The 20939-nt window shown below is 34.7% G+C and overlaps 1 protein-coding gene across 1 annotated transcript in view; it reads left to right on the forward strand.

Moving 5' to 3' along the window:
- LOC141579921 (protein eyes shut homolog) overlaps nt 1-20939 on the forward strand; it is a 535064-nt gene that overhangs the window by 23619 nt on the left and 490506 nt on the right. The window contains exons 2-3 of the mRNA XM_039467768.2: nt 5135-5327; nt 6439-8208. Coding sequence (XP_039323702.2) covers nt 5135-5327; nt 6439-8208 — 1963 coding nt within the window. The remainder of the gene's footprint in view (nt 1-5134; nt 5328-6438; nt 8209-20939) is intronic.

Below are 20939 nucleotides of genomic sequence, written 5' to 3' on the forward strand. Positions count from 1 at the left end.
TATGAGCTCTATAACGGCTACATTTTATGGCAGGCTGATATGTTGCCATTCTTATGTCTACCCTAGTTTTATGTACATTTCTATTAATCTGTAAAGTCTTTGCAGGGCTTGTTTATTAACTTAGAGTGGAGAAAAGAAAAAAAAATCACTGAGTCTTTAAGGTGTGGAATCATATTCCATTATTTTTCTTGCTGTTTCTTCTATTCATTTCCAACTTCTCCTTTTATGGTTCTCTTTTTTCTTAATTTACATGCATTCTTTTTTCATTAGGGTTATGGATCGTATGGATCCTGTGTTTTTGCTATAGATATTTTTCCATTTAATATTTAGGTTTTTATACATAGACACTTTATTGTTCTTTTGTTCTTTTATTTTTAGTTGATGTGTAATTGTACATATTTATGAAATACAGAGTAATAGTTCAATGCATGTATACATTGTGTAATCAAATCAGGGTATTAGCATAATATTGAAGATATCTTTTTTGTTGTGACCATTAAAAATCTCATTTTGCTTTTAAAAAATCTGTTTCAAATTAATGGTTACAAATGCAATTTTATTACATGGTTTATGGTATAGTAATGAAATCTGGGATTTTAATGTATCCATCACTCCAATAACATACATTGTACCCATAAGCAATTTCTCATTATCTACCTCCATTGTCTTCTGCAGCCCTTCTAAGTCTCCAGTGTTTATTTTTCTACATTCTATCCATGTGTACACATTATTTAGCTCCCACTTGTAACTGAGAACCTGTGGGTGTTTGCCTTTCTGTGCCTGGGTTGTTTCACTTTGGATAATGACCTCCAGTTCCATCCACGTTGCTGCAAACACCTGACTTAATTCTTTTTATGTGGTTGAATAGTATTTCATTGTGTATATATACCACAGTTTTCTTGATCCTGTCTTCACTGAAAGACATTTAGATTGATTCCACATCTTTGCTGTTGTGAATGGTGCTGTTATAAACATATAAGTACATGTATCTTTTTGATACAGTAATATTTTTCCTTTGGAGGTATACCCAGTAGTGGGAATGCCGAATTGAATGGTAGTTCTATTTTTAGTTCTTTGAGAAATCTCCATACTGTTTTCCATAGATGTTGTCCTAATTTACTTTCCTACCAAAAACGCTTGAGAGTTCCCGTTTCTCTGCATCCTTGCCAATATGTTTTCTTTTTTGTCTTTTAATAATAGCCATTCTAACTGATATAATATGGTATCTCATTGTGGTTTTAATTGGCATTTCTATAGTAATTAGTGACATTGAGCACTTTTTCATATGTCTGTTGGCCATCTATATGTCTTGTTTTGAAAAAATGCCTATTCATGCCCTTTGTCCACTTTTTTTGATAGGGTTGTAATTTTTATTGTTGAGTTGTTTGATTGAGTTCCTTGTAAAATTCTGAATATTAGTTCGCTGTTGGATGCATTGTGTGAAAATATTTTCTCTCATTCTGTGGGTTATCTGTTCATTCTGTTGATTGTTTTCTTTTCTGTGCAGAAGCTCCTTAGTTTGACTCAATTCCGTTGTCTATTTTTGGTTTTGGTGCTTGTGCTTTTGAGGTCATACCCATAAAAATATTTGCCTATACCAGTGTCCTGAGGCATTTCCTCTGTGTTATCTTCTAGTAGTTTTATTATTTGGGATCCTGTGCTTAAGTCCTTAATATATTTTGAGTTGGTTTTTGTATATGATGAGAGATAGGAGTCTAGTTTTATTCTTCTTCATATTAATATCAAGTTTTCTCAGAACTATTTATATTTATTTATTTATTTATTTATTTATTTTTGAGACTGAGTTTGGCTGTGTTGCCCAGGCTGGAGTGTGGTAGTGCGATCCCAGCTCACTACAACCTAGCCACCTCCTTGATTCAAGCAGTTCTCCTGCCTCAGCTTCCCGAGTAGCTGGGATTACAGGCATATGCCACTATGCCCGGCTAATTTTTTTTTTTTTTTGTATTTTTATTAGAGATGGGATTTCTCCATGTTAGCCAGGATGGTCTCTGTCTCCTGACCTCAAGTGATCTGCCTGTCTCAGCCTCCCAAAACTGGGATTACAGATGTCAGCCACCAAGCCAAGCATCTCAGAACTATTTATTGAAGAGAGCCTTCTTTATCTAATGTTTGGTGTCTTTGTCAAAAATCAGCTAGCTGTAAATATGTGGACATATCTCTTTCTTCTTTATTCTGTTCCATTGGTCTGCATGTCTGTTTTTATACCAATACCATGTTATTTTAAGTTATTATAGCTTCATAGTATAATTTAAAGTCAGAGAGTCTGATGCTTTCAGCTTTGTTCATTTTGCTTAGGATTGCTTTGGCTATTCAGAATCTTCTGTGATTTCATACAAGTTTTAGGAATTTTTTGCCCTACCTCTGTGAAAAATAACATTGGTATTTTGATAGAGATTTCTTTGAATCTGTAGATTGCTTTGAGTAGCATGGTCATTCATATAGCTCGAATATTTGTCCCTGCCCAAATCTGATGTTAAATTACAATTTCCAATACTGGAGGTGTCGCATGGTGGGAGGAGTTTGGACCATGGAGGTGGATCCCTCATCCATTTCTGCTGTTGTCACAATAGTTGGTGAGTTCCTGTGAGATGGGGTTATTTAAAAGTGTGTGTCTTTTACCCATCTCCTCCCCAACTCAGGCTCTCTCTCTTCCTCTATCTCTATTGCTCCTGCTTTTTTCATGCAATGTGCCGACTCCCTCTTCATCTTCTGCTATGACTGTAAACTTTCTGGGCCTACCTTAGAAGACAAACAGGTGCCAACACCATTCTTCCTCTAAAGCTTGCAGAACTGAGAGCCAATTAAACCACTAACTATCAGGTATTTCTTTATAGCAGTATGGATGGCTTAATACCGTCATTTTAACAATACTGATTCTTCTGATCCATAAGTGTGGGATATCTCTCCCTTTATTTCTGTCCTCTTCAATGTCTTCCATCAGTGTTTTGTGGTTTTCCTTGTAGAGATCTTTCACCTTCTTGATTAAATTTATTCATATGTATTTGTTTTGTGTGCCTATTGTGACTGGGATTGCTTTTTTATTTTCTTTTTCAGCTAGTTCATTATTGGTGTATGGAAACACTGCCAATTTTTGTATGTTGTTATTTTTTATTTGACAATTTCACTGAATCTGTTCATTAGCTCTAAGAATGTTTGTGGTGGAGAATTAGGTTTTTTTATATATTAGATTATGTCTTCTGCAAGGAGAGTCAATTGGAATTCCTCTTTTCTAATTTAAATTTCCTTTACTTCTCTCTCCTTCCTAATTGCTCTTGTTGGCACTTCCAGGACAATAGAAAATAACAGCAATGAAAGTGGGCATCCTGTCTTTTTACAGTTTGTAGAAGAAGGACTTCCTGCTTTTGCCCATTTAGTATGATTGCAGTTGTGGGTTTGTCATTTGTGACCTTCATTGTGTTAGGGTATGTTTCTACTATGGCAAATTTGTGGAGAGTTTTTATGAAATGATGTTCAATTTTATCAAATATGTTTCTGCATCTATTGAGACATTTATATAGATTTTGTCCTTGACATTGATGAATGATAAATCACATTTATTTATTTGAATACATTGAGACATCCTTGCATGCCTGGGATCAATCCCACTTGATAGTGTATTACCTTTTAAAGTGTTGTTTTGAGTTTGCTAAGGTTTTGGAGAGAGCTTTTTCAACTAGGTTCATCAGTGATACTTGCCTTTGGCTTTTTAGATGTTCTTGTCTAGTTTTGGTGTCAGGGTAATGCTGGCCACATAGAATGAGTAAGGAAGTATTTCCTTCTCTTCAATGTTTTATAATAGCTTGAGAAGAATTGGTGCTAGTTCTTTTCTAAAAGTATGGTAAATCTGAGCAGTAAAGCCATCTGGTCATGGGCTTTTCTTTGTTAAGAGAAGCAGTTATCTAACATCAGGAATCATCTGACATTTATACAAAACTTTTGGTGTGAGTTGAAAGTGATTACAGAATATGGAACTGTGGAACCACCACCTACATCTGAAACAAGACTTGTATTCTGCAAATTAGATGTAATATTGAACAAATTTTAAAACACCAAAAAAGGGATGCCTGTTAAGTATGTCTTTAGTATTAGGAAATAGACATGTATTTGTATTTTTATTTTAAAATCATTTTGAAATATTATTTTCTTACAAATAAAAATGATTCATATAGTATTACTAGCTTTTAACTCTACATTTATAAAAATATCTCTCTGGTCCACTTGTACTTATTTACACATCATCACAATTTTCTTTCACAGATTCTTCATGTGAAAGCTATTTTACAGGATATGGTAGAAATAGCCTATTTATGTCAAACTAAAACATGTAAAGATCATTCCTACTGTAAGCCAATACAAATTAATATGATTTACAAATCACAAGAATATGTGTTCAAATTGTCTGTTGTAGACACTGCATTTTACATTAGTTTGCAACTAAATATGACTTTTAGAGCAGAAAACTCTTAAAATTTGTAAGGTAGCTTTATATATCCACATTAATTACCATACAGTACAAATTCCTCATTGGAAACTATCCTAAAAACAACTGTAAAATAATATTTTGACTTAAAGGAATTAAGAATAAATTTGGGCATTAAGCTGTGCACATTTCAAATTAAAGGAATTGAGTCAATTTTGAAGTAAGAGTAAAATTTACTGTAGAGCAGGCGTCCCCAAACTTTTTACACAGAGGGCCAGTTCACTGTCCCTCAGACTGTTGGAGGGCCGCCACATACTGTGCTCCTCTCACTGACCACCAATTAAAGAGGTGCCCCTTCCTGAAATGCGGCGGGGGGGTGGGGGGGCGGATAAATGGCCTCAGAGTGCCCCCCCGCAAGCCGGGCCGTAGTTTGGAGATGCCTGCTGTAGAGATTTAATTTTGAAGTAAACTATTTTATTTGAGCTATCCAATGTGTCTAAGAAAATGCAAATGGATCTCAAAACAAACCTAGGGTAAAATTTACTGTAGAGATTTAATTTTCAAGTAAACTATTTTATTTGAGCTATCCAATGTGTCTAAGAAAATGCAAATGGATCTCAAAACAAACTTTAAAATTTCTCTCAGGAACAAAGAAACTGAGCTTAATTTCATTACTGTAATTGTCGTTTGCAGACCTGCTCCGTTGGGCTTCTTTGTGATGATGAAATAAGGAGAATTAGCTGTTTACCTCCCACCTTTCAAAGAACAAATGCCATTTTCACACAGACATATACAGTTCCCCCTTCTGAGACTTTGGTCAGTAGCTTTCCATCTGTAAAGGCTACAAGAATATTGACCATAATGGACACTTACCCAGTTGATCAAGGTAAGTAAAAGTGAGTAAGATATTAAGAAGTTTGAGGTTGAAAAAGTTGTGTTATAGAAGTGTATTTTCTGAGTTATTTAAGTTTTTTTTTCTAAGATACAAAGTATAAAATTGAGCATTATTGGTTATGTGTCCTATTTTATGTTTTGTTTTAAGCAATGTCATTTTCTAATACTATTTCTGGATCAGTAAAAAAAAATGTAAATTAACAGTTTCTGTTCAGCTGTGTAAATTTTGATAGACAACTGGACCTCAATCCCAGCACATTTCGTTTTAAAAAGGCCTTGTGCTACTTGCCTCCATGTCTCCTTATTTAATATTTTCTGAGTCATTAATGTAATTTTTATATTCCTATCAAATTATTTGACTAACACTCAGATAAAAGATATTTGCTTATTTTCCTATTGTGAATTATTGTAACAACTTGAAGCTGTTTCCTACATGTCCTATTATTTAACTTTCTAAATCAAGTGATGTCATATTATAAATAGTACATTGTACATTAAATTTCAAATTTACTCTTCATGTAGCCAGTGTCATGTATGATAGAGTAAGAATTATAGCTCTTAATAAATTTCTTAAGAAAAAATAACTTTGAGAGTATTGGAAATTCTAAATAGAAAAGTACATTTTCTATTTTTTGTCTATGTAATTTCTATTCCTTTAAAGAATTAAATTTAAATAGAGTGTTATCTAATAAAAAGAAGAACATTTTGCCTTTTGAAAAAGCAAAATAATATCTTACACGTTTCTAACCTGATAGGTCAAATATTCATTGATTGTGTCAATGACAAGGAATTATAATTTTTCATGTTTTCTATTTCAAAAGAGTCATTTAGTTGGGAATATGTGAATTATGTGTAATGTCACTTGTTCTGACGTTAGCCCTCCCATGGAGTGTGAATAATAAGAATCTTTGCATTTATGCAATTTGCGAAGTCATTAAACATCCTCATAAACTTTTATTAGAAATATGATTTACGGACCATATTTGTCTGCATATAATGGATGTGAGGTGGCAGTACAATTTGCTGAAGACTTAGCCCAGAGCCAAAGGTGTTCATTTTTCATTCATTTTCCTAATTTTTTTTTTCACTTTTCCTTTTTGTAGGTCTAAAACAGACAGGTATTGTCAAGCATGACATTCTCCCAACCACCGATTGGGCAACTTTAAGAATTAGCACATCCTTGGAAAGCTACTTCCTCGAAGAATTGATTGTCACTAGAGAGCTTTCAGCAAAACATAGTTTTCTTTCTTCCACAGATGTTTCTTCTTCTCGATTTCTGAACTTTGGTATTCATGACCCAGCACAAACTGACCAGGGCAAAACATCTGTATCAAATATGCCTGTTCAAACTTCAGCAGCCACACTAGGTTTCTTTCTCTCCTTTCTTGATAGGAGAGCAAGGACCCCATTTATCATGTCTTCCTTAATGACAGATTTTATTTTTCCTACACAATCTTTATCATTTGAGAACTATCAGACTGTTGCTTCATCTGCTACCACAATGACTTCAATAATTAGAAGCATTCCAGGGGCTGATATTAAGTTAAACAGGCACTCATTACTCTCCCGTGGATTCCTGCTTACAGCTGCCTCCATAAGTGCAACTCCAGTTGTCTCTAGGGGGGCTCAAGAGGATATTGAAGAATATTCAGCTGTTTCTTTAATTTCAAGAAAAGAGCCCTGGAGATTGCTGAGCTCCTCGATGTCTCCCATTTTTCCTGCCAAGATAATTATATCTAAACAGGTAACCATCTTAAACTCATCAGCCCTGCACCGATTTGGTACAAAAGCCTTCATTCCCAGTGACTATCAGGTTATTACTGAAGCTTCAAGCAACCAGAGACTCACAAACATCAAATCACAGGCTGCTGATTCTTTAAGAGAATTAAGCCAAATATGTGCAACATGTTCTACGACTGAAATAAAATCCTCTCATGAATTCTCAGATCAAGTTTTGCATAGCAAACAGTCCCACTTTTATGAGACATTCTGGATGAACTCAGCGATATTAGCCAGCTGGTATGCACTAATGGGAGCTCAAACTATCACTTCTGGGCATTCATTTTCTTCTGCTACTGAAATAACACCATCAGTGGCATTCACAGAAGTGCCATCTTTATTTCCTTCTAAGATGAGTGCAAAAAGAACAATTTTATCCTCATCCTTGGAAGAATCCATTACCCTATCAAGTAATTTGGATGTTAATTTATGTTTGGAGATGACTTGTTTATCCATTGTCCCTTCACAAACTATGTCTTCAGACTTGATGAATTCTGATTTGACTTCACAACCAACTAATGATCAACTGTCAGTATCAGAAAACATTTTAAAACTATTGAGAATAAGACAATATGGCATAACTACAGGACCCACTGAGGAACTAAATCAAGACAGCTTATTGGACATGGAAAAATATAAAAGATTTCATACACCGTTCAAACTTCACCCAAGTGATAGTTCTCTGGATTTTGAGTTAAACTTACAAAGTCATCCAGATGTTCCTTTAAAGACATATTCGGAAATTAGACATGCAAATGACCTAAAAAATAATCTTCCACCATTGACAGGCTCAATTCCTGATTTTTCAGAATTATCCACCAACGTTGCATTGTACACAGTTTCAGCAACTCCAGCACTTTCAATACAGATTTCCTCCATGTCTGTAACTAGGCCAGATTGGCCAGATTTTACAGATTATATGACCTCTCTTAAAAAAGACATCAAGAATTCTTCAGAATGGTTCAAATGGGAACTTCAGCCTAGTGTGCAGTATCAGGAATTTCCTACTGCCAGCCGTCATCTTCCCTTCACTAGATCTCTTACTTCGTCTTCACTGGAATCCATTCTGGCATCTCAACCGCCGATGATTTCTGGTGAGTTTCTCAGTTTCTGTTCAGTAAACTTTTAGAAATGAGTTTCTTTTCTATAGAGAAGAAAGAGTCTGTCATGGTCACCAGGTGCTCTAAACAGTCTTGTAATCAGGGCAGCAGTCAGTTCAATGGCGAAGGCACCTGCTGTTGTACCTGACACAGATGGTTATTCTTTATGCACTGCCACAAAGGCTACCAGATCAATACAGTAGTAGGTTGGAGACAGCTATACTGCTGGCAAGCAATCAGAAACTGAACTAGTTCAATTCATTACAACAGATCTTTCAAAGTTTAGAAATAACTCTTATTATTCTCATTTCTTGAAATAGCTTCTTTGTCAGATTGAACACAATTTAACACTCTTTCTAACGTTACCTTCAGCACTGGCATTTTTTAATATGGGAAAGGTGAAATCACTGGAACTTTATTGCAATTTCCTATCCTCTATGGCATGTTATATCATTGTTAAATTTAAAATTGTGGTGTTTCATTTTATATGATGCAGAATATAAGTTAATTCCATGTCTTCTATTTAACAAAAGCACTATACAAAAATTAAAAGAGATAATAGCGTCTGTGAATTTGAATTCAGAGTCTTCATATATTAATGACAATCCAGTTTTCTTAGATAACACTTGTTACTTTAAAGCACCATTTGAAATCACCAATCTCTTCTCTCCTTGTGATTGCTATCAAATTGGCAAGGATATAAAAAAGGAAAAAACTTTAAAGAATTGCATTTATCAGAAAGACAAAATTTTTCATTATTTAAAGATGTTCTATCTTGTGGAATTTTTAAGTGTTACTTTGTGGCAGTGAAATTAATTTTCCTTTGATAAAAAATGTTTACTCTTTTTAAGTCTGTATATATATGGGTGTGTGTTTTTGCTTTACATATTGCCTCAACCTTTAAAAGGCTTTATGTGTGTAATTTATGGCTGAAAATTCAGTAACATGAAAAAACAAGTCATTCTTCTTGTTGGTATATTCAGTATGCTGTAATTTTCTCTATACAATTTCTTAACATGATAAATTAATTGCAAGTTTAAATGTAGTATTCTCCTTGTATGTTTACAGGCTGATAGAATGTGGTTTAGCTGATATGACCCATATACAATGCCTAATATGTCTTTTCTCACATACAAGGTTCTCGGCAAATGTAGCAGAGTTAAAATGTATCTCAAATAATTTGCCTCCTAACCACCTCTTAAAAATAATTGGGGCACTAATTCTTTAGGACCAGGAAATAAAACTTCAAGTTGGTTCTTGTTAAACATAATCCTGCTAATTTTCAATTTTCCCATCCTTCATTCCCATTGCAACTTTTCTTTTATGATTTTGACCTCACCCACATCTCCTAATCTCCTTCCAGTTTTTCTTGCCTTCCTAATCATTCAGTCATTATAATACATCATTTGCAATGCATTTGTTGGCATTCTCCAACATGTTCATCAGGGTCACATTGGTGAATAAACATACTCTAATTGGGTATTTGGGGAGAGTTTAATAGAGTGATTATTTGCTAAAATGTGGGTAGAGTTTAAGAAAATCTAAGGATAGTATGGTTCTGAGGAGACCCATAACAGCAAAACATAGTTACCAGCCTTGGGCCTAAAGAAACAGAGGATGACGGTTTCCAGGTTCATTCATGTCCCTACAAAAAGACACGATCATTCTCAGCAAACTGACATAAGAACAGAAAACCAAACACTGCATGTTCTCACTCATAGGTGGGTGTTGAACAGTGAGAACACACGGACACAGGGAGGGGAGCATCACACACTGGGGTCTGTCGGGGGGAAATAGGGGAGGGACAGTGCGGGGTGGGGAGTTGGGGAGAGATAGCATGGGGAGAAATGCCAGATATAGGTGATGGGGAGGAAGGCAGCTAACCACACTGCCATGTGTGTACCTATGCAACAGTCTTTGCATGTTCTTCACATGTATCCCAAAACCTAAAATGCAATTAAAAAAAAAAAAGAAACAGAGTAAAGAGAAGGACTAGAACTTTAAAAAGGAAAGCTTCTAGGTTACAGAAGCTCCAGCCTTTGGAAGTAGGACATAAATAATCCAATGCGAACAGACAGGGAGGAGACTAAACGATACCAGACAACCCCTTTCCTGTTGGCTTCTAGTCTTCTGCAGGTGCTTCTTATTAACCAAACCCGATCAGTAGCTGGAGGCTGAAGCCAATCCTTTGAACTGATCTCCAGTGTTTTCAGGGTACAATAAACAAGGGTGGAAAGAAGATCTGGAAGAACAAATGTTGATATATTAGGTTTCTACATTTGTCAATTCCCAGCTTATATTTTGTCAAAATTCATAATAATGTCTTGTTTCACCAAAAATCTGGATTTCCTTAAGTAGGCTCTTAATTTTTTTAGGCTATCCTAATTAATTTTGAATTGGCTTCTTAAAATTTGCATCACAGTGATTATTTTAATTTTTTTCTAATATTTCTTAGCATGAGTGTCATAACCATCTTATTTGTTTAGCAAATGAGCTTAGTTTTAACTTCTCAACTGACAAATACCATCTAATCTAATTAGTCTTATTTCCAGACTCCATCTTAAAATTGTCTAGCAGTGAAGGAAAGGAAAATAAGAAGCCTTGGTGATAAAATTGTTCCAGAGCACTATGCTTAAAAGCCTATTCCTTATCCATGGAATGACTTTCACACCTTTCAGAACTCAATTGATGATAAAAAACTCAATTTTATACATATACATGTGGGTAAACTTCTGCAGTCTTAGTTTTTGGTTTTTGTTTTGTTTTTTTTTTCTGTTAATCCATATGTCTTTCTTTACCCAATTCCAAACTGTCCTGATTACTATAGTATTTTCTTCTTTTAAAATTGTTTTTCACAATGTAAATGCAGATGTTTTCATAGTGGTCATTGTTTGGCATCCATGAAAGATTGGGTTCTAGGAACCTGCATATACCAAAATCTATAGATGCTCAACTCCCTTATGTAAATTAGCATAATATGGCAAGTAACCTACACATATTTTCCAAGATCCTTGTTACTATACCTAGAAGGATATCTGTTTCTCCTCCAAAATCTTGTCATGCTTCTTAAGCTGAATTGGCAAACCATAGCCCTTGAAGCCAAATCTTTTTCCATGCCTGCTTCTGTAAATAAAGATTTATTCAAACACAGACATGCCTATTTGCTTACATATTGTCTACAGCTGCTTTCATACTTAGTGTCACAAAAGAATGAGTAGTTGTCAAGGAGGTCCTGTGACCTACACAACCTAAAATACTTACTGTCTAGCACTTTATAGAAAACGTTTGTCAGTTCCCACGTGAAGCACTTTCATATAGGTTAGCTAATATTTGACTAAAATAAGTATAATGGAAAAATCTACCTATTTACTTGTTTTCCTCTATATGTATGCATAGTTTGTTCTTTGATTTTTTTTTTTTTAACCAAGTTACTCTCTAGGCACAATGTACTTACATCATTTTTTGATTTAAATCTCATTATAATATACTCTAAATAGAAGTAGAATGACAAATATTTCCAAGATGCTAAAGGATTAGTATAGTATTTATCTATTTTATACATACAAGGATCTAGAAAATTTTTATCATTTTATCATTGAAAAACCTAGGTATAGAGATACATTTTTGATGATAAAGCAAATTTGATAATTAAACACTGTATTGCTTATTGGAAATTTGTAATTATATTAAAGTCAGCAAACGTAAAACTAGCATACATTATTATTATAAATATGAACTTAATATAAAAAGGCAGTTGAAATACATATGCAATAAAGTACCTAAGGTAGCTAGCCCATCATTTTAGACTCTCTTGCTCTGGTAATTTTTTCACTTTCTATTGGGCCATGAGGAAAAAAATTGACACTCCCAGGTAGTGAACATAGTATCCAGTAGGTAGGTTTTTCAACTCCTACTTGCTCCCTCCCCTACTTCTATTACTCCACAGTGTCTACCTGTTCCTATCTTTATAGGTACTCACTGTTCAGCTGCCACTTAACACATGAGAACATTCAGTATTTTGTTTTTTGTTCCTGTGTTAATTCACTTAGGGTGATGACCTCAAGCTGTGCATATATTACTGCAAAGGACTTGATTTTGTTCTTTTTTGTGGCTGTGTAGTATTCGATGATATATATGTACCACATTTTATTTATCCAGTCCATCTTTGACTGGTACCTTGTTTGGTTTCATGTCTTTGCTATTATGAATAGTGCAGTGATGAATATGTAAGTGTGTGTGTGTCTTTTTGGTAAAACTATTTTATTTTGAGTATATATCTGGTAATGAGAGTGCTGGGTCAAATAGTAGTATTTATTTTATCTCTAAATGGAAATTTTTAAGTCTGAAAGCAAAATTAGAAAATTATAAATTAAATGTTGATAGTGAGTACATTTTATAGTACATTAACTAAAACTAATGCCTTTCTAAGCCAAAAGATGATCTTAAATATTGTTAAAGAAAATATATGCAGCCATGTCTTGCCTTCTAAGACAGACATTTGATTATTAAGCGTTCTTTTAAATTGATGAGAAAATGCTGACCACTGCAACAATAAAACAATTTCCAAATAAAAGCTATAAATATGCATTAAAATATATTCAAAAATTATTAAGAGCAATCCAGTATCAAATTCAAAGTGGAACACAAATTTTAACTACCTGTTTGTATTTTTTTTTTTCTATTTATAATGGTCTGAAGTAGGAAAGCCACAGTGAAAACACACTACAGGTGAGAGAGTAAATGGCACCATCTTTCTAGAGGATTATTTGCTAACAGAAATTTTAAAAGCATTAAAAATAATTTCAATTTTAGAAAATTATTACTGATGAGAATGATATTATTAAAATTAAAATTTGAAAACAATTATCCTAAGATAGCTTTATTAAATAAATATTGACATGGAAAACTGATCATCTCATCCTATGAAACAAAAATAGTAAAACCATGTATACAACCTATTTTTAAAAACATGTATACATGCACAGCACATATATTTAACCTAATTCTTCTAGAACGTTAGTATTGTTTTTAACACTTATTTATATTTTCTGCATGTTTTACACATTAGTATTTTCTTTTTATCAGAACAAATATGTTTTTGCAAATATGTTTATAGTGAGAAATTAAGAATTTTTCAGAAAGCATATTTGATCATTTTATTCATATTAGATTAAAATATTTACAAAAATTTTGAAAAATATGTAGAAAATTATTATAAGTCATAGCATTATAATAGTTAACAGGAAATCAATTGAAAAAAGTGTAGTATATATCTTGCATGGAGCATAGAGCTATATTTTATGTCCAAACATGCCATCTACATATTTATAATAAGATGATTATGTTTATGTTGAAATCATTAGTCACATTTCTACAGCATTATTTACATTTTAGTGAAATTAGAAGAACAGTTGGATGGAATTAATCACATCATTTTATTCACTATCCAGTTGTTCAACTATGATTGAATTGTTTGCCTGCTTGCTTATTTGGTCCCAGAAATGTTCAAATATGAGCTACAGCTCTTTAAAATAATATCTCTTTGTTTTCTACCTATTTTTAATCACATGTTAATATCCTAGAGTTTTTTGAATAATGTTTACATCCCAGGGTTTTCATACTCCACATTCTTATATTTACATTTTGTAAAACAGCAAATGTGGAAGAAGTTGTCCTTCTTATTAAAACTGTTAAAACACCAAAGATGGTCTTGCTATAACTGAAATGTTGACACTTCCAACCATACCTCCCCAAGTTACTTTACTACGTCAAGAGCCACTCACGACCCTTTTCCTGTGGTCAAGGAAGTATTTGCATAGAAGACAGAAGCTTTTGTACCAATATATAGTAGTTACTTTTGTTCTAACTTACTTAGAATATATACAGTTCACCCCATTTAGAACTGACCCAATGAATGCTGCTGGTTTTCCTACAGTGCCCAACTGTTTCTGCTGAAACCCAGCACACACGAGCAATAAGATCAGAAGTAAAATCCAGGTACTTTCTTTCCTGTACATCTCCTAGCATTTTCCTAAACAATGAAACCCTGGGCTTTTGTGGTGTTTTGTGTTGTGCTAGTTTGCAGTATACCAGAGCATTATTTGCATTTCATTCCCACTAGTCACTGCATGGAATAGTATTATTGACATTATATACAAAATACAGTAGAGTGGTTGTGATAGTTTAATAATACAAACATTTTTGTGCAATGCTACAGGTCTTTGGTTTTGAAATACTTTCATTTTCATTGCTGAATATCCATCTCAGTGGTAAATGACCTTGGAAAAATAGCATAGAACAAGGACTGGCAAACTATGGCCTCCAGGCCAAATCTGCCCCGATCCCCATTTTTGTAGAGTCTTACTGTAATACAGCTATAACTATACCAATTTATGTACCTCAGCAGTGCCCAAAATTTCTGGCACAAGGGACCAGTTTCATGGAAGACAGTTTTTCCGCAGGGGGACTGGGGGATGATTTCAGGATGAAACTGCTCTACCTCAGATCATCAGGCATTAGATTCTCATAAGAAGCACACGCCCTAGATACATGTGCATTTGACAATGGGGTTCACTTCCTATGAGAATCTAATACAACCATTGATCTGATGGGAGGCAGTAATGCTTGCTCCACTGCTTACTTCCTGCTGTGCAGCCAGATTCTTAACAGGCCACAGACAGGCACTGATCCATGGCGGGGGGTGGTTGATGAACCGTGTTTGCATATTATCTATGACTAATTTCATACAATAACAGCAAAGTTGAATAGTTGTGATAGAGGTTGTGTTACCCAATGCAGGCCCAGAATACTTGCAAAATTCTTCTTTATAGGAAAAGCTTGCCAGCATCTGATATAGTGATACAGATAAATTTCGACAATTCTCAGTTTGGTTTATTTTACTTTTCTGGTCAAGTTTTAGTGTCAGCCATGCATGGACTCAGAAAAGTTTAGATTTCAGATTTCCTTAATCCTATTGTTATATCTCAAGTCACAATATCCCTGTCTTCTCTACCACTCTGATGGCACCCTATCATAAAGACATAGACAGTGGTAGACACCCATTATCTGCTCTTCATGAAGCCCTCAGATCTCTCCAGTGTTGGTTTCAGGGGTGTGTGATCTCAGAAGGACTTCACACTTGATGGAGCTGTGATTGGCTGTAATAGCTCAGTGAGACTCAAAGAGAGTGCAAGGTAATGGCGTTATACAAGCCACTGGCTTCCAAAAAGCATTGTTAGAATATGCACAAATCAGAAAGTAAAATGAAAGTTGGTAAGTTAGTTTTCCTCAGTGTTTCTAATGTTGTGGTAAGAATAAAATGCATGTAAGAACCTTGATATATAAATTTTGTCATTTTGATGTTTCCTCCTAATTGTTAAATTCTCTTATTTGTCATTAAAGCTGATGTTACACAACATAAAGATAAATGGTAGTAATGCCAATATTTGAAAATATTAACTTTGCTTACTAGAATGATATTAAACAGCATATAAAATACCATAAAATAATGAAAAAAGACCATAAAAAAAGCTTTGTATCTAATTATCTGTAATAATACATTTTCCCTACTTTTTTGAACAGATAGTCCTGATTTTCATTTTCAACTCAGACCAGAAAATTTTGTATGTAGCCCTGCCAAGGTGCTACTATTTTGTAATTTCCGCCTCTACTCTCCCACCCCAGTTTTATGCACAGACTCCTCTTCACATGCTGACCCCTTAACTGTTAGAATCCTCCACCATGTGTTCTGAGATGTTCCCCATCACTCTCTTTCTTCTTTCTTCCTTTCTTTCCACACATCTTTCATTCTTTGGTCAGTTCTTTTTCCTTTCTTCCACAATTTGTCTTTGCATTTTCACTCATAGCTTCAAGTATGTACAGAGATATATACTGTTGTATTTTGTACTGTTTATTGTGTTTCACCTATAAGCCTGTCAGTACGTTAAACTTGAAATAAAATTGATACCTTTCCAACACCAAAATCTTCATCTCTTTCCCTACCCATATTTTATTTCCCCTGATTGATTTATCACATGAAATTTACATCCATCTGGAATTCTAAACTTCAGGCTAAACTTTATGTTATCAAAAATACTATGAGTTTTCTTTATGAATTGTCTCATTCGGCTTTTATGTCTGTTGATTTTATTCCAGTTTTGGCTCGTATGATCTCTTTTGAACTAATGCAGTACTTTCTAAATGGATAATTTGTAGTCTCTATTCTTTCTATTCTGTCTTCTATTTAGAGGTTTAAAAATAATATATACATTTATGTCTTATTTTCATTCCTCTATTTTAGAAAGATACAAGAGTTACTCGTTTTTTATGAGAAAAGTTTTAAAATCTTTAGCATTCAAAATAGAATATTCAACCTGATTGCAACATCTAAAGTCATTCTCTACCACTCATTTCTAACCTGCTTTATGAGTCACCATTCCTCAGTTCTGTCATACAGTTGCACAACTCTGCACTTCGGTGTTCATAGTCCCTCCTCATGAATGCCCTTTATTGCTCACTTTATCAGAATTCCTGTCAAATTTCACTGCCTATTGGAAGACCTCCGTTTAAAAAAAAAAATCTTGAAGATTTAATTTTTTTTCTTTGTATCCTTGATCCTAGAGAATATTGTGCATAACTCAGTGTCACCTTGACTTTGGCCATTTGTTGTTTCTGTTAGTTTCTTTCAGCAGTATTTGGGCATTTTCAGGAGGAGTGACATGTTAATAGATATATTTTATCCAAAGCTTTGCTGTAAGGATGGAGATCCCAGGAAAGGCTGTAAGACATCTATCTTAAAAATTGTCACAAAGACTTAGCAACTTCATATAGGTTAAGAAGGCTTAGCTGTGAAAGTTTTTATGAACAGAGTAATGTAATCTATGAATATGTAGAAATCTAGGAATGGAGAACACACTGGGACTGAAAAAATAAATAAATCGAATGCAACTGGTTCCTGAGGAAGAAGCTGAGTAGTTCAATATACAGTAATCCCAATAAATTATCAACTTAATAATGGCTAAGAGCAACTTTGATTGGGTAAATGATTTGGTACCAGGAGACTCTAGGCAGCTAGTGAGACATGTAAAGGTAAGAGGTCATGGCTTATTTCTAAGTAACCAGCCAGTAAAGGGCTTGATTCCAGAAGTCCAGAAAACAGGATTCATGTAGGAAAGAACTATCTGTTCTTGAGCAAGGATTCAGTACAGCAGAAATTCAGAACATTAATATCAGTTCTCCACTGAAAGTATGAATGAGAATGAGCATGTTCATGTTCTAAGCAGAGGACCTAAGCCAGTGACCTGGTCCAGTGATAATAAGTCTTGTGAAGGACATTTATAGGGAGGAAAGGGTTCGGCCAAGAAACAGCACAGATACTCAGTGGACATCTCTCTAAATCATGGAAATGAAGACAAAAATTCCTGGTTTCAAGGATAATTATTATAGTAACTGACATTTATTTAATACCTGCTTCATAAATGAGAATGATCTGGGGTTGAAGATTTGGTCTCCGTACAACTTTGCAATGAGATATAGGCAAAGACTATCTTGGCTCAGGTTCCGGTGAGTTGGCATTACAATTTGACTGTCTGAAAGCCATGGATTTTTCCATCCAATAAACTCTTAAAGGAAGGAAGTGAGGTTCTGCTTGTTATTTTTGTCCTTCAGGCCTTCATTGACTTTCCTGCCAGGGCAGACCTTAGCTGGGCCTTCTACTGAAGGGCATCTTTCACTTTAGGTATTGAGAGAGGCTAGGTCAGCATTGGTTAAAGCAAGGGAGCAGGGATCAAAACTGGAATAAAGACCTGAGACTCACATGCTTTGGCCCATGGGTAGGACCAACATACCTAATTCTGCTAATGAGAAGAACTTGCTTCTCCACAGACTTTTTCAATTCGATTTACTAATGTCAGTCACTTGTACATAGAAAATTAATAAAAAGATATTTCTGTTGCCTCCCAAATCTATTTATACTTGAAGCATGTGGTGCAGTATGACAAGTTGTCACTTTAATAGGCATCAATTAGCAATATTTTGAGATGGTATTTAACGTCAGTAATTAAGATACTATTTAAACCCCTCAACAGTGTTATCGCCTAAGTGTAATAGTGATGACCATAAAATATGTTCTTCCATAATAACCATGTTTCACTTAGCAGCATATTTTATTGTGAGCACACCACATCTTGGACTCCATAGTGAGTTATACATGACTAAATCAGAAAACAAAACAAATGTTCTGCCCTCTGGAGCTTAACTTCTAGCAGAGAGGGACAGATAAGAAACAGTAAGGATAAAACACACACACACACACACACACACACACACACACACACACACACAGAGTATATGATAAAAGGAAAAGAAGTAGAGCAAGTGTGGGGTGTCACAAGTTCTGAGTTGAAGAGTGAGAGATAACACTACTACATTCTACTGTCAGGATTGATCTCTTCAAGGAAGACAACTTGGAGAGAGCTAGCTGTGTAGCTGTAGGAGGGAAGACTATCCCGCAGAGCAAATAGCCAGTACTGTGTTAAGGTAGGCATGTATTGACATTTTCTAGGATCATCAGGAGAGACAGTGTGTATGAGCAGGCAAGCGAGGTAGAGACTTGTAGAGGATGAAGTCACATAAATAATGGGGGAGAGGAGTACAATTAGATTCTGATAATTTTAGGCAATTTTAAGAGCTTGTTCTGTATTTCGAATGGAAATAAAGACTTATTCCAGGGGTTTGAGCAAGGAAGCGAAATAATCTGAGTGACCACTCTGGATGCACTATGGAGAACAGATCAGTGTGTGGATCTGGGGCAGGAATACAGGAAGGGAGAATAATTAGGAGGCTAATGCCCTAATCAGGGGAGAAATGACCATGGCTCAGCCTAGTCTGCACTATGGAGAACAGATCAGTGTGTGGATCTGGGGCAGGAACACAGGAAGGGAGAATAATTAGGAGGCTAATGCCCTAATCAGGGGAGAAATGACCATGGCTCAGCCTAGTCTGTCAGCTGTGAAGGCTTGAGAAATGGTCAGATTCTGGATGTATTTTGAAGGTTGAGCCAGTGCGATTTTCTGATGCATTGGATTATTTTTATTTTGACAATCAATTTATTAAGCAGACAGAAGTATTTCTTTTTTTAAACTTAAATATGTCATTTATTGATATGGGCTTTAAATGAATACATTTAATTGTCCTAACAACCCCATGAGGTGGGTACCAATATTATTAAAAAGAAAAAATAGGCAGTAAGAGGATAAGTAATTTACTCAAGGTCTTGGTGTCAGAAGTAGAATTTATTTATTTATTTGTTTTTATTTGAGACAGACTCTTGCTCTTTTTTTTTTTTTAATTATTAGACGTATCTTAAGCCAAGCTGTAAAGACAAAGGAAAATAATGCAAACCAACGTTGAGACATGCTACAAGTAGGCTTCTCAGAAACTTTTATCAGCTATAAAACTGTCTCTAACAACAGCTCTATTATAATGCAAAACTCAGATAAGTTTATAATGACATTCCTGATTATAACCCTGAGGCGCAGAAAGGTCCTCTGATTTCTGCATCTGCCAAGAATTAATACTTTATGTTGACTCTGAAATATATGTTTAGTGTTGTATATCTATACTCATTCTTGGAAATTCATATCTTCACATTGAATTGAGAAATTTTCCTTAACTACAATATTTAATAACCTGAGCTATGAATGTTCTGATCATGTGATTTTAACTAAAATACTCTATGTATCTCTCTCTCCTCTCTCTCTCTCTCTGTGTGTGTGTGTGTGTGTGTAGTGTGTAGTGTGCATTTTAATGTAACAGGAAATCAAAATGGAGTGGAGAGACTTAAATACAATTTGAACTATTGAGAGAGAGAGAGAAAGAGGTACTAATCAGAAAACATAGAACTACAAAATAAAATATTTAAAGAGAAGGGTAGATGCTGAAGACATGGGATTTTTAAATATTTACTCTAAATGTTTTCATTGTGACACCAATGCTGGAATAGTGAATATATTTTGATGAACAATGTAACATCTATTAGTCTTCCAGGGCTGCCATTATAAAATACCAGAAACTGGTTTTCTCAAAACAGCAGAGATTTATTGTCTCACCGTTCTGGAGCCTAGCTTCAGTACTAAAACAAAATGTCAGCAGGGCCATGCTTCCTCAAAAACCTGCGGGGATCATCCCTCCTTTCCTTCCCCTAGCGTCCTTGGTGGCCGTCGGTCTTTGATGTTTCTTAACTTCCAGCTGCGTAACTCTAATTTCTGCCTCTCTTGTCATGTGCATCCTCCTGTCTTCACAGGATCTTTTTATAAGAACACCAGTTGTAATGGATTCAGTCTCCATCTCATCTTAACGAATTACATCTGTAATAACTCTATTTATAAATAACGTCACATTCTGAGTTATTAGGGATATGACTTTAACATGTCACTGGGAGAATATAATCTAATCCGTTTTAAAAAAAACTACGATACTAAATTAGCTTTCTTAGAGATTACAGCTTCCTCCTAATGGCAAATTAAGCACAAGGCTGACACATCATGAAAAACAATTGCTTATATTCTTCCTAATATTATTTTTTAGTAATTTCCTTAAATAAGAAACTAATTTTAAATAAATTTTTTTTGAAAGCTTAAAAGAAATATGAGATCTTTGTGATTCAGATCGAAATTTCCTGAATATACGTAGCACCATAGATGTGTTGATATTCTTCATACTTCTAA

This window comes from Saimiri boliviensis, chromosome 4, assembly GCF_048565385.1.
Source record: "Saimiri boliviensis isolate mSaiBol1 chromosome 4, mSaiBol1.pri, whole genome shotgun sequence".
NCBI lineage: Eukaryota > Metazoa > Chordata > Mammalia > Primates > Cebidae > Saimiri > Saimiri boliviensis.